The sequence below is a fragment of the Callospermophilus lateralis genome, chromosome 1 (genome assembly GCF_048772815.1).
Source record: "Callospermophilus lateralis isolate mCalLat2 chromosome 1, mCalLat2.hap1, whole genome shotgun sequence".
Lineage (NCBI taxonomy): Eukaryota > Metazoa > Chordata > Mammalia > Rodentia > Sciuridae > Callospermophilus > Callospermophilus lateralis.
Window position 1 is genome coordinate 214,720,691 of NC_135305.1, and position 12,534 is coordinate 214,733,224.

A 12,534-nucleotide genomic window follows, 5' to 3' on the forward strand; every position below is an offset into this window, starting at 1 on the left:
CCTTTTTTTCCTCCCCTGGTACTGGGGATTGAACCCAGGGACATTCTGTCCCTGAGATACATCCCAGCCTTTAAGTTTTTATTTTGAAACAGGGTCTTGCTAACTTGTCAAGGCTGACTTTGAACTTATAATCCTTCTGCTTCAGCCTTCTGAGTACTAGGGTTAACATGGTGTGCCACCATGCCCAGCATAAAACCATGCGTTATTGCCCTGACATTGATCTCCTGAGATCTGGAGGGTTCATTTCTGACCTAATTTCTAGCCATTCCCTATAGAAGTTGGGCAAATCATATCAGCCTCTGAGCCTCTGTATTCTCATCTGTGAAATGGAGAGATTACATGGATATCTGCACCACAAAGGTTTTTTTGGGGAAGAAACGAAATAATACACCTGAAACACCCCTTATAGTTTAGCCTGCACCTTTATTGTCATTAGGTGGGTTCCTCTCCTCTCTACAAATAAGGATGGGCCACACCCAGCCTCCCTTTCAGAGGTTCAAAAGTAGCTGATATAAGCAATTTGACCATGTTGGGAGCCTGCTACCTTCTGCCCTCTGTAAGAGCAAGTGAGAATCCTAGAAGGGTAGAGGGGTTATGAGCCCATAGAGAGTGAAAAAAGCTCAAGGTCATAGCCTACTGGTGGTGTGGTTGCATGAAGTTCAAAACAAAACTGTTTCTAACCTTGAGGTCATCAGGTGTAGCTCACTGCTCGACCAATAGCCACTGGTCGAGCCACTATGGAGGTAGGAACCTAGTTCTTTCCACCCTTTGAGGCTCAGTTGCCACACTTTAAGATGGCGACGTACAGAGTCTGTAATCTGGTTTTCCACACTCAAGATGGCGACGCACGCTCGGGGCGCCGGTTCCGGTTCCGGTTCCCCAGGCCGGGACTGAACACGCTGAGCGCTCTGGGAGCAGCCATGGCGGATGGTCCCGTGGCGGAGCTGCTGTTGCAGCGGCTGGAGGCGGCAGATGGCGGCCTGGACAGCGCGGAGGTCGCGACCCAGCTGGGCGTGGAGCACCAGGCGGTGGTGGGCGCGGTGAAGAGCCTGCAGGCTCTAGGCGAGGTGATTCAGTCCTGCGATGCGGGGCCTCCTTGCTTCTGCCCCTGTAGTCCCCTTGCCTGCAGAGTTCTCCTTCCAGGCCAGACTCCCTCAGCCTGGTTAGGAGTAATTAAAATGGGCCCATCCGGGTGTGCGCTGACCGGGAGTGTGGAACGAGTGAGCCTCGGGCACTGGTGAATGTGCCTCAAGCGACGAACGTCCTGGGGGAGGATCAGCATGCTGTCGGAGGTGGGGGCGTTGTATTACAGTGGACTAGGAAGATGAGGCAGCAGCGTTACAATCTACTAATGAGGTGCCAAGTGACCGGAGTGATTGGGGAGGCACAGGGAACCCAGCGGTGAGGTTTTAGGAGAGCGGCCCGCCTGGTGGGTCCGTCACCGTGAATGAAAGCCGTGGCCTGTAAGGGATCCACACTAGGGTATTGAGGAGGGCGTCGGGAGGCCGAGGCAGGTGTCAGAGGAGAACAGCATGGCCAGAATTGCAACTCTTTACCTCACAGGGGTACTGGGGAGCCACAGAAGTAGTAGCTAGTCAGATGTGGTGACGTCTACATTATCTTTGGGAAGGACTGACATGGCAGGGCTAGAGGCGAAGGCAGAGGCTGGCATGATGTCTGGTTGTGGGGAGGCAGCTGGAAAGGGGGCCACAGAGGAAGATTCAGGCCAAAGAAGGGGGAGCATGGGCAAATTCCATCTTGGGCAAATGGAGAGCCCTGGAATCATGGGATGAGGATGCCAGGAGGCTCAGTGAGCCACCGAGGAGGCTGGATTCATTAGGCCAGGATCTAATGAATTTTATTTGTCAAAGCAGTTTTGTGCCCATCCTACTCTCAGCTTTACTTGTCTGATCCTTTCCGTAAACGAGGATTATTTTCATTTTGCAGATAGGACAACTCATGCTCAGCATAGATAAGTAACTTGATGAGTGTCACTAGAAGGGTCTGGTGAACCTGGATTTGAAATGTAAGTGCTCAGACTGCAAAGCCTGAGGGCCTCAGTGCAGAGGAGAGTTCAAAGTCACAATGTGAGGGTGACAGTGCTTTGATCCATGTGAAATTGACAGTTTTGTAGGTTAAAAAGAGTTAAGTAATGACAGTTTAATGGGGACCAGATGACAATAATAATAATAATAGAGTTAACCTAACATGTTAACCACCCGATATTCTGTGTACGAATTCACTTACTCCTCAAGACTCATCAAGGTCCCTTAAGGATGAGAAAAGTCACTCAGGGCTGCAGGTGTAGCTCAGTGGTAGAGTACTTGTCTAGCAAGCACTGAAGATGTTCCATTCCCTAGCACCCGGGAAAAAAAAAATTAGGGAGGTTAAGCAACTTGCCCAAGGTTACACAGCCACTGAAGAGCAGAACTGGGATTAAAAGAAAGGCGAACTAGAGCCTATAGACCCTGTCCACTTGACCTTGTCTGTATCTTTTTGTCCTTGGACCTTTCCTCACCTTGGAGCCTCTGGTTTCTATTTGTAATGTGGACCTCCATTGGCCTTCTAGGCACTGAAATACAAACACATAAATTAGAGTCAAATCTATTTACCTATGACCTTGAAGTATGTCACAGTTTACAAAGTGATAGTAAACATATAGCCACACCCATTGGTGTATGCCTGTGGTCCCAGCTACTCAGGAGTTAAGGCTAGCATGGGGAGCCTAGTGACAATGTTCCTGTGTGGCATGTTGGGGGTACTCAGATGGAGCTGTCCAGCCCACACCCAGCCGCGGATGTGGCTCATGTAACACTGTCACTGTTACATGAGAGAAAAGGAGGCGGGGCAAAGGGAAATCCTCCCTGTGGGGTCTTTTGGCCAGAAAGTGGTACAGCTGGTGTGTCAAACAGCTTTAAAAGCTGTTCTTCAAATCTCAGGCCCAGTTCCTCTGTGAGGGCCACCTAGCTCTGAACCCATCCCTGCCTTCCTCTCTCCTGTCCCCATTTCTGTGCAGGTCATTGAGGCTGAGCTTCGCTCTACCAAGCGCTGGGAGCTTACTGAGGAGGGTGAGGAAATTGCCCGGGAAGGCAGTCATGAGGCCCGGGTGTTTCACAGCATCCCCGCAGAGGGCCTGGCCCAGAGCGAGCTTATGGTAGGAGCCTGGGGAGCAGGACCTAGGGAGATGAGGGGGTGACGGTCGCCTTTGTGCCATACTTACTCTAACCTAACTCCCCCAGCGCCTGCCCAGTGGCAAAGTGGGTTTCAGCAAGGCCATGTCCAACAAGTGGATCCGTGTGGACAAGAGTGCAGCCGAGGGGCCCCGTGTGTTCCGAGTGGTGAGTTCCTGCAGATGGATGGGCAGGTGCACAGACAGTGGGCCCCTGACCTTCACACCCCTTGCTGTGGCAGGTGGACAAGGTGGAGGACGAAGTGCAGCGGCGACTCCAGTTGGTCCAGGGCGGGCAGGCTGAGGAGCTGGGTGAGAAGGAGAGGAGCGAGCTCAGGAAGAGGAAGCTGCTGACTGCAGTGTGAGTGGCGCCCCCCCAGGTCAGGCCCCCACTTCCTATGTGGCATGTTGGGGGTACTGAAAGGGAGCTGTCCAGCCCATACCCAGCCATAGATGCTGCTGGGCTCATGCAATCCTCCTGCCAAGTGCTGTCTCCCACTGACCTTCCATGCAAGGTGTGCCACCACCTCCCTGCTTGTGTGTCATTAGCAATTGAACCCAGGGCGGTGTCCACCAGGCTACAGCCCCAGCTCTTTATTTTTTGAGATGGGGTTTCCCTAAGTTGCCAGGTTGGCTTCACATTTGGAATCCTCCTGCTTCAGCCTCCTGAGTTGCTGGGATTACAAGCATGTGTCACACATTCAGCTTCGTGTTGTCACCTTAAATAGGCAACCCTGACATCCTCCCTTCCCCACTGGAGTTTCACAAAAGCCCCTCACTGCTGGTATCCATGTCTCCTGTCCTGTCCCTCTCCTTCATAGTATTTAGCACTGTGTGAAGTCCAGGGGACGAGCCCCACAGCTCTGGGGGCCGGGGCAGGCTGGGAGTTCTGCTCTTAGTGGCCTAGAGAGCACACAGGAGCTGGGCTGAAGTCCAGGCTCTGCCACTTACCAGTAGTGTGACTCAGCCAAGGCATCCAGCCCTTACCAGCCTCAGTTCCCTTCTCACAGGATTGTGGGGTGGCATTAGTGGAGCAGAGCCTGCATGGGGAATAAACTCTTCTCAGCTGTGTGCTTAGCACCTTGAATTGACCCTGATACACATTTGGGCTTTTTTTTTTTTTTTTTTTTTTTGTATCAGGGATTGAACCTGGGGAGCGCTTTACCACTTAGCTGTATCCCCAGCCCTTTTTATTTCTTATTTTGAGGCATGGTTTCACTAAGTTGCTTAGGGACTTACTAAATTGCTGAGGCTGGCCTTGAATTTGCCATCCTCCTGTCTCAGCCTCCCAAATCACTGGGGTTCTAAGTGTGTACCACTGTGCCTGGTTCTTAATAAGTGTTTGTTGAATGAATATGTGAACAAACACAGGGATAGGTGGTAGCCACATAAGAGTATTTCAGGTGGAAATAAATATCAGGAAGAACATGAAGCAGTCGTCCAGGTGGTATGGCACATATCTGTAATTTTAGCTACTCGGGAGGCTGAGGTAGATCTTTTTGAGTCTAGGGGTTCCAGACCAGCCTGGGCAACATAACAAGACCCTGTGTCAACATAGGTGTGGTGGTGCACATCTGTAATTCCAGCTACTCGGGAGGCTGAAACAGGAAGATTGCAAGTTCAAGAACAGCCTAGGCAGATTAGTGAGACCCTGTCTCAAAATAGAAAGGGCTGAGGGTGTAGCTCAGTGGTAGAGCCCCTTGTTCAAACACACACAAAACAAAGCCAAGTGACTTGGCAGTGGTTTTAGAACTGGCATCAGATGGAAGATCAAGGAGAACCTGTTGATGACAGTGGACTCCCCTCCCCTTTGGCTGCAGGACCCTGAAGACTTACTGGGTGAGCAAGGGCAGTGCCTTCAGCACCAGAATCTCCAAGCAGGAGGCAGAGCTGAGCCCGGAGATGATCTCCAGGTAGCAGTGGCTCCAGGGCTGGGGGCAGGTGGAAGCCAGGGAGAGGGGTGAGCCTCCCTCACCAGGCCTGTGCCCTCGGCATCCCCCACAGTGGTTCCTGGCGGGACCGGCCCTTCAAGTCCTACAATTTTGCTGCCCGTGGCGTGCTCCCTGACAGCGGTCACCTACACCCGCTTCTCAAGGTCCGCTCCCAGTTCCGACAGATCTTCCTAGAGATGGGGTGAGCACAGGGCTTGGGGCCGGGGGCGCAGCCACTAGGGGCAGGCAGGGCAGTCACCGCATTTCCCCGCAGGTTCACCGAGATGCCGACTGACAACTTCATTGAGAGCTCCTTTTGGAACTTCGACGCTCTCTTCCAGCCCCAGCAGCATCCAGCACGTGATCAGCATGACACCTTCTTCCTACGAGGTGCGTCAGCCCTTGGTACCTGTCTGAAAGGACAGAGGAGGAGCCTGGCCTGGTTGGGATCTTTAGCCTGTGGCCGTCCCATTTTATAAAGTGAGATTTGCCCTCCATGTGGCCAACAAAGCCCCTGGGAGCCTGTTCATCAATCTTTTGTGATCTCCTTGTTCCACTGACCCTAGTCTCTGCTCTTCCCTGATAGTGCCAGGCTGTGCCCACCTCAGGGCCTTTGCTCATACTGTAACATCCACTGAGTCCTGAGATCTTTAAGGCAACTCTCAGGTTGTGAGTATGGCTCAGTGGTACAGCACTTGCCTAGCCTGTGTAAGGGCCTCAGTTCCATCCCTAGCACTGCAAAAAAATTAATAAACAAGGACATCCTGATACATCCCCCTTTCCTGCTCCACCCTACAGCCCTGAGTTTGTGTGTGTGTTGCTGCGGGGAGAACCCAGGGCTTTGCACATGCTAGGCAAGTGCTGTAGTCCTGGGCCACATCCCCAGCCATCAGCCCTGGTCTTCATTATAGTTTCCTTATTTCTTCTCTCCCCCTCCCTCCCTCCATTTTACGCTGTCCTTGATGTCATCTAAAATTGAGTGACTTTACACAATGGTGGATGTCTCCCCCACCAGATCAGACAAGGTCCTTGGGTACCCATTACCTGATCTGCAGCAGTGAAGTCACTGTCATCTTTGTTGTGGCACCCAAAACCTACTAAGCCCTCATTATATACCAGTCACTGTTCTGGTCTTCCACCAGCTACAGAAAAGTAGTACTGTTAGCCCTCTTTTATAATTGAAACTGAGGCACAGAGAGGGACCATCCTTGTCCTGATCCACACAGCTTATAAGAGCTGGAGTCAGTATTCATTGGGTCTCAGTTTTTCCAGGAGCGAGCACCAAATTTGTGTCTCTGGAAGGGAATCTTAAGCATTTGTACAACTGGGGGCAGAGGTTGGCTCAGTGGTAGAAAACTTGCTTAGCATGTGCAAGGCCCTGGGTTCTGTCTTAAGCTGTGTGGTGAGGCAGGCGGTAAATGCCACAAGGAGACGTATTTGTTTGTGAGTGTGGTGGGCAGAGGAGGAAGGGATGGTTGCCGTCGGGTTCAAGTCTGTTTAGTAAAGACTGGTGAGGGAGGGGCTGTGTTGGGAGTGAAAGCTCCAGGGAGAGGGAATGGCCCGTGCAAGGCTGGACTGTGCCTGGTGTGCCCACTGGGACGCCTGTGACTGGAGTTGGTGATCAAGCAGGAGTGTGAGCAGACAGAGCAGGGAGGCACTGGACAGGGCTGTGGGAAGACTTTCTCCAAGCAAGCGAGGAGCCACTGAGGGTCCTGGGAGAGAACTGTGGCAGGTCGACCATGCCAGGCACCCTCTGGCTGCTGCCACCACCACTGTACACACCTGAAGCAGTGGCTCTGTGAGAATGTTCGTGGACCAACCAGATGGCACTCTGTCCTGCCAGATCCTGCTGAGGCCCTGCAGCTCCCAATGGACTATGTCCAGCGAGTCAAGCGGACCCACTCTCAGGGCGGCTACGGTTCACAGGGGTGAGGCAAAAGCAGGACGTCGGGGTTGCGGAGGGGAAGATGTCGGGGGCTTGACTACAGTGTGACTTTGCTCCTAAGGTATAAGTACAACTGGAAGCTGGACGAGGCTCGGAAAAACCTGCTGCGCACACACACCACAGCGGCCAGTGCCCGGGCCCTGTACCGCCTCGCCCAGAAGGTGCGGCTCGGCAAGGGCCAGGGGTGGGCAGTTGGTGCCGCTGCTCTGTGGGCTCTCTGACCCCAGGCCCTGTGGGCCTGGCTGTTGCCCCCAGAAACCCTTCACGCCGGCCAAGTACTTCTCCATTGACCGCGTGTTTCGGAACGAGACCCTGGATGCCACGCACCTGGCCGAGTTCCACCAGATCGAGGGCGTCGTTGCTGACCACGGCCTCACCCTGGGACACCTCATGGGTGTCCTGCGGGAGTTCTTCTCTAAGTTGGGTGAGCAGGCGACTGGCCCCGTGGTGCTGAGGGCACTGGGAGGGTGCTGGGGTCACCAGCCTGACTCCCACCCCCACAGGTCTCACCCAGCTGCGCTTTAAGCCCGCCTACAACCCTTACACTGAGCCCAGCATGGAGGTGTTCAGCTATCACCCAGGTACCCCTGGCTGAGCCGGGTCCCCCACACTGCCGAGCCCCCGACCCACTTGCCCAACTCACTGCCAGGCCCAGCCAGCCACACGCTGCCCTGTCTTCTGTATCCCACACCCACAGGCCTGAAGAAGTGGGTGGAAGTGGGGAACTCCGGAATTTTCCGCCCTGAGATGCTGCTGCCCATGGGGCTCCCTGAGAATGTGTCGGTCATTGCCTGGGGCCTCTCCCTAGAGCGGTGAGTACTGTTTGGCTGCCTCAGGCTACTTCATGTGTCCTTTCCTGGGCAAGCTTGCGTGCCTGGCCCTGGGCTGTGAACAGAGAGCTCACAGCCCTGCCTCCTCTGAGCAGGGGAGCAAGGATGACTCGCAAGATAAATAAGTAAACTTAGTAAATGAGATCCATAAAACCACAGTGTCCAAGGACAGCAAGTATTAGCAAGGACAAAGCAGAAGGGCTAAGGAGACTGTGGGGGAAGGCTTTGTGAAGCACTTGGCCTGAGCAGGTTGGAGATAGAAGGGGTGAGCCAGGGGGATCTCTGGGAAGGTGTTCCACACAGCGGGTGGAGCCAATGCAAAGGCCCTGAAGCTGGACTGGTGTCTTTGGAGAACCTCAAGGAGGAAGGGGTGGCTGGAGGGAGCGGGGAAAGGGGAGAGGGGGAAGAGATGAGGGAGAGGAGGCAATGTGCAGGACCTTGTGGGCCACAGAGAAGATATTGGCTTTTACTTTGAAGAAGCTAAGAACCTCAGAAAAATTCTGAGCAGAGAGCATGGCCTGACCTTTTTAAACTGTGACCCTTCCTCCCCAAGCCCAACGATGATCAAGTACGGCATCAACAATATCCGCGAGCTGGTGGGCCACAAGGTGAACCTGCAGATGGTATATGACAGTCCCCTGTGCCGCCTGGACACAGAGCCGAAGACCCCACAGACCCAGGCTGCGTGATACAGGCTGCCCCAGGATCGCCCATCCTCCCTGGGTCCCTGCCGCCCAGCCTTTTTACATTCTTCATCAGTGACCCCCTTGTATTTATGAGGCCTCCGTGAGGCCAGTCCCCCTCCCACCTCTGCACCCATCCCAGAAGCAGGCCCCAAGGGGTGGGTGGCAGCTTCCTTCTGTTGGCCTTCTGTGGTCTGCTGATCTTATGAGGTGGGCCAGGTGATCCCTGGAGCCCAGCTGCTCTTAATAAAGTGGGCACTTGCCCTCATCTGGTGCCTTTCTTTAGGGGCCCCGTGTGTCGCTCCATGGGGAGGACATGGGATAATGGGTCCCTGGATGTGGGTGGTGGAGGTGAGCGGGGGGACCTGGGAGGCCCTGCCGGCTCCACCAAGCCCTCCTCTAGGTGAACGGGGGACGCCACTGGAGATCCAGAGGCCAATCTCCCCTGCCATGCAAGGAGGCTGGTTCTCTGTGTGTGGTACAGGGGTCACTGAGCCCAGGGCCCACCACATGCTAGGAAGCGCTCTACTGAGCTACAACCCAGCCTTTCTTAAAAAATTGAAATGGGGTCTTGCCGAGTTGCCCAGGCTGGCCTCAAACTTGTAATTCTCCTGTCTCAGGTTTTCAAGTAGCTGGGGTTACAGTATGTGCCATGGCACTTGGCTGGAATTTTTTTTTTTTTTAAAGGAAATAAAGTAGTTTTATATTGAGCCAAATATGAGTGACCATGGCCTTTCTGGAAACGTGGATTAAAGTTACCCTGAAAGGCATGTTACTGCAGCAGAGGTTACATACAGCAGGCAGCTTTAATATTCACAGAACAAAAGAAAGTCATAAATTAACACGTTTATCAAATGCACTGGTGGGAGCGTCAGGAGCTGGGCTACAAGGGGGAAATCTCTTCGGGTTTGAGGTGGGATCTAATAGCATCAGAGCTTTGGGATTGGTGGAGGCTGGAGGTCTGCTCAACTCAGGGTGCTTTCCAAGAGGTTTACCTAATAGGACAATGTTGGGTCAGGTACAGAGGCTGGAGGTCAATGGCTACTGAAGGGATTAAGATGTGGACCTGCAAGTCCGTCTGTCCAGTCAGCAGGGCCAGTGTGAAGCAGCTTCTCCACAGAACTTAGGTTCACAAAGGGGATTTCTTTGGCTTCTTTTACTTCATTTGCAAAATAAACAGCACTGAATAAAATATTTGTGGTGGGATTTTTAAGCTCTAAAGATCTAGAATTAATCAGTGGAGAGGTGGTAAGAAGAGCACAGTGGCCAAAATCAAACGGATAAAACGGCTCAAACACCAGCACCACCAATAACATTTTCCAACACCCAAACCAATCACGATTCTCTGTAAACCAACTGGTTGTTGAAAGTATTCAACTCAGTTCTGAAACTACCCATAATTAGCACAGGCCCCACAGGCCAAGGGCTCAATTGAGAAGGTCTGTCCCATCAGAGGCCAGTCTCAAGCCCCAGGCTACTTGTACTTCTGACCTCGGGTTCCATGACCTCCTCAGGTTCAATAGTTTGATAGGATGCTCAGAGAGCTCAGCATGCTTAGCTTACATTAACGACTCAGGGACAGACAAATGGAAGATGCATAGGGTGAGACGGGGCTGGGGGTGGTGACATGTAGCTTCCAAGTCTTCTCATGTACTCTTTGGTACCCTCCAGGTACCAAACTGGAAGTTCTCTGAACATTACTGTTCAGGAGTTTTGTTTGTTTTCAATACTGGGGACTAAATCCAGGGCCCCATAATACTAGGCAACCACTCTCACTTAAGCTACCCCTCAGCTCTTTTTATTTCAAGACAGGGTCTTGCTAAATTGTGGAGGCTGGCCTTGAACTTGTGATCATCCTGCCTCAGCCTCTCAAGTTAAGAGAAGTTGGTTTTCAAGAGTTTTTATAGAGCTTAATCTCCAGTCCTCTCCCATTCTGCCCCTTCAAGGAGGTCAGTGGGTGGGGCTGAAAGTTCCAGTCCCGGTTCACTAGGTCTTTCTGCCAACCAGCACAATCTAGACACCCCACCCTATGTCACCTTATTAGAATAACAGAATTTTTTTTAGGAAGGGAATGGGGAGATGCTAGGGATCAAACCCAGGGCTTTGCACATGCTTAACAGTAAACCTTCGAGATTTTTCTGTGTCATCCTCAAATCTTCAAACCCCAGGCTGCAGGAAGTGCATTTTGTTCAACTTGTGGCTATTTGCTGAATCTTTACTATTTTTTTTTTTTTTTTTAAAGAGAGAGTGAGAGAGGAGAGAGAGAGAGAGATTTTTTTTTTAATATTTATTTTTTAGTTATCGGCGGATACAACATCTTTGTTTGTATGTGGTGCTGAGGATCGAACCCGGGCCGCACGCATGCCAGGCGAGCGCGCTACCGCTTGAGCCACATCCCCAGCCCTGAATCTTTACTTTTTACCAGATGTTTTTCCCTGGAGCTTTTAAACAGCCTCATTTTAGCTTTGTATCACCCTGGTAATAGAATGAGGATAGATTCCGAGATTGAGTGGCACTTTTATGATCACACTGCTGGTAAGAGTCCAGATTCAAACTCACCTCCAGAGTGTGGGCATCAAGATGTGTCCTAGTCAGGGTGTGGCTAGGGACAGATGCTGAGGCAAAACAGGTGAACAATGTCATCAGATTCATGCTACATCCTCCCTGACATGGACATTGCAATATATCACTGGTGAGAAGCTCCATCTCTTTTTTATTTTTATTTTGAGACAAGAATAAATTTCTGAGGCTGGCCTCAAACTTTCGATCCTTCTGCCTCAACCTCCTGAGTAATTAGGATTATAAGTATGTACCACCTTGCTGGGCTCCTTAAACTCTATCCAACAAAACCTCAAAACCTCCCACAGATCTCTGCTTTCCTGCTGGAAGACCTCATAGCTGTTCCTTTACATTGACTGCTTTCATCTCACCACCTTTGCATACACCTGTTGGAACCTTTTGCTCATTTGTGTGTGTGCATGGGTGTGGTGCTGGGGATGAGTCCAGGGCTGTGCACATGTGAGGCAAGTGCTCTACCTTTCAGCTACATCGCAACATATACCACCCTTTTCTTGAGATGGGTTTTATTATGTTGTCCCACAGGCCCTCAATTTCTTAGCCTTAGCTTCCCCCAGTAGCTGGGAAACAGGCATGTACCACCAAGCCCATTCCCATTTTTAAAACCATCTTACTGGGTTGCAAAAGTTCTTTGTAAATGCATAATACAAGTTCTTTCGTAAACAAATATATTTGCAAATATTTTCTCCACATCAGGCTCCCTGTACTGTTGATTACTGCTGTTTCTGCTGTTATTAATAAGCGGCGCCACACTGTGGAGGCAAACCCCACATTGCTTTCAAGGAGCCTCTAGTTGAACTAATTTACAGTTGTAAATGTACAACTCAGTACTGGGATCTAAACCCAGAGGCGCTCTACTGCTGAACTGCATCCCCATCCCTTTTTGAGACAAGGTCTTGTTAAGTTGCCCAAGTTGGCCTCGAACTTACCATCCTCCTGCCAGAGCCTCCGAGTAGCTGAGGTTACAGGTGTGCGCCACCAAACCTGGCTGCATAAACTTTCACACCGAGAATAATAGGGAGCCATGGTCATAACCAAGGGACGTCAAGGGCCGGAATCTTTTATTGGAAAGGTTTCTCCACGTAGAATGGACGAAATGAGCCTTATAGAATGAACACGACGCACACTGCTCCCCACAACCCGCGCGCCACGAGGCGCCCTGGAGCTTCGCGCATGCGCAGACCTAGGTGTTAAAAACAACCTTGCCCCGGGCGGCTCCAGCTGCGCGCGCAACCCCTGGACAGCCCAACCGCCACTTAACGGCCAGTTACACCCGCTGCGTGCGCAGGTTCTCAGTGAGGGCGGGGCCTGGAGGGTGAGCTTCAGCACGAGCGCCGGGGCGTGCCGGGGGCGGGGCCGGCGCGTGCGCAGAGAGCGGGAACCTAAAGGCGGGAAAAGG

At 52.1% G+C, this 12,534-nt stretch overlaps 1 protein-coding gene across 1 annotated transcript; it reads left to right on the forward strand.

Annotated features, from left to right (window-relative positions):
- Positions 1-909: 909 nt before the first annotated feature.
- Positions 910-8,826, forward strand: Farsa (phenylalanyl-tRNA synthetase subunit alpha). The gene is made up of 13 exons (XM_076847772.1): positions 910-1,067; positions 3,017-3,154; positions 3,240-3,338; positions 3,412-3,530; positions 4,990-5,082; positions 5,174-5,302; positions 5,375-5,490; positions 6,944-7,028; positions 7,107-7,206; positions 7,301-7,469; positions 7,549-7,626; positions 7,743-7,857; positions 8,429-8,826. The coding sequence occupies exons 1-13, from the start codon at positions 921-923 to the stop codon at positions 8,562-8,564; spliced, it is 1,524 nt and encodes a 507-aa protein (XP_076703887.1). The 5' UTR covers positions 910-920; the 3' UTR covers positions 8,565-8,826.
- Positions 8,827-12,534: the final 3,708 nt, after the last annotated feature.

Bases quoted from the DNA above. Each gene is read 5' to 3' on its own strand.
- Farsa (XM_076847772.1), top strand. From the start codon at position 921: ATGGCGGATGGTCCCGTGGCGGAGCTGCTGTTGCAGCGGCTGGAGGCG. The intron at 1,068-3,016 runs GTGATTCAGTCC...ATTTCTGTGCAG, and splicing joins GCCTGCAGGCTCTAGGCGAG to GTCATTGAGGCTGAGCTTCG. The intron at 7,858-8,428 runs GTGAGTACTGTT...TTCCTCCCCAAG, and splicing joins TGGGGCCTCTCCCTAGAGCG to CCCAACGATGATCAAGTACG.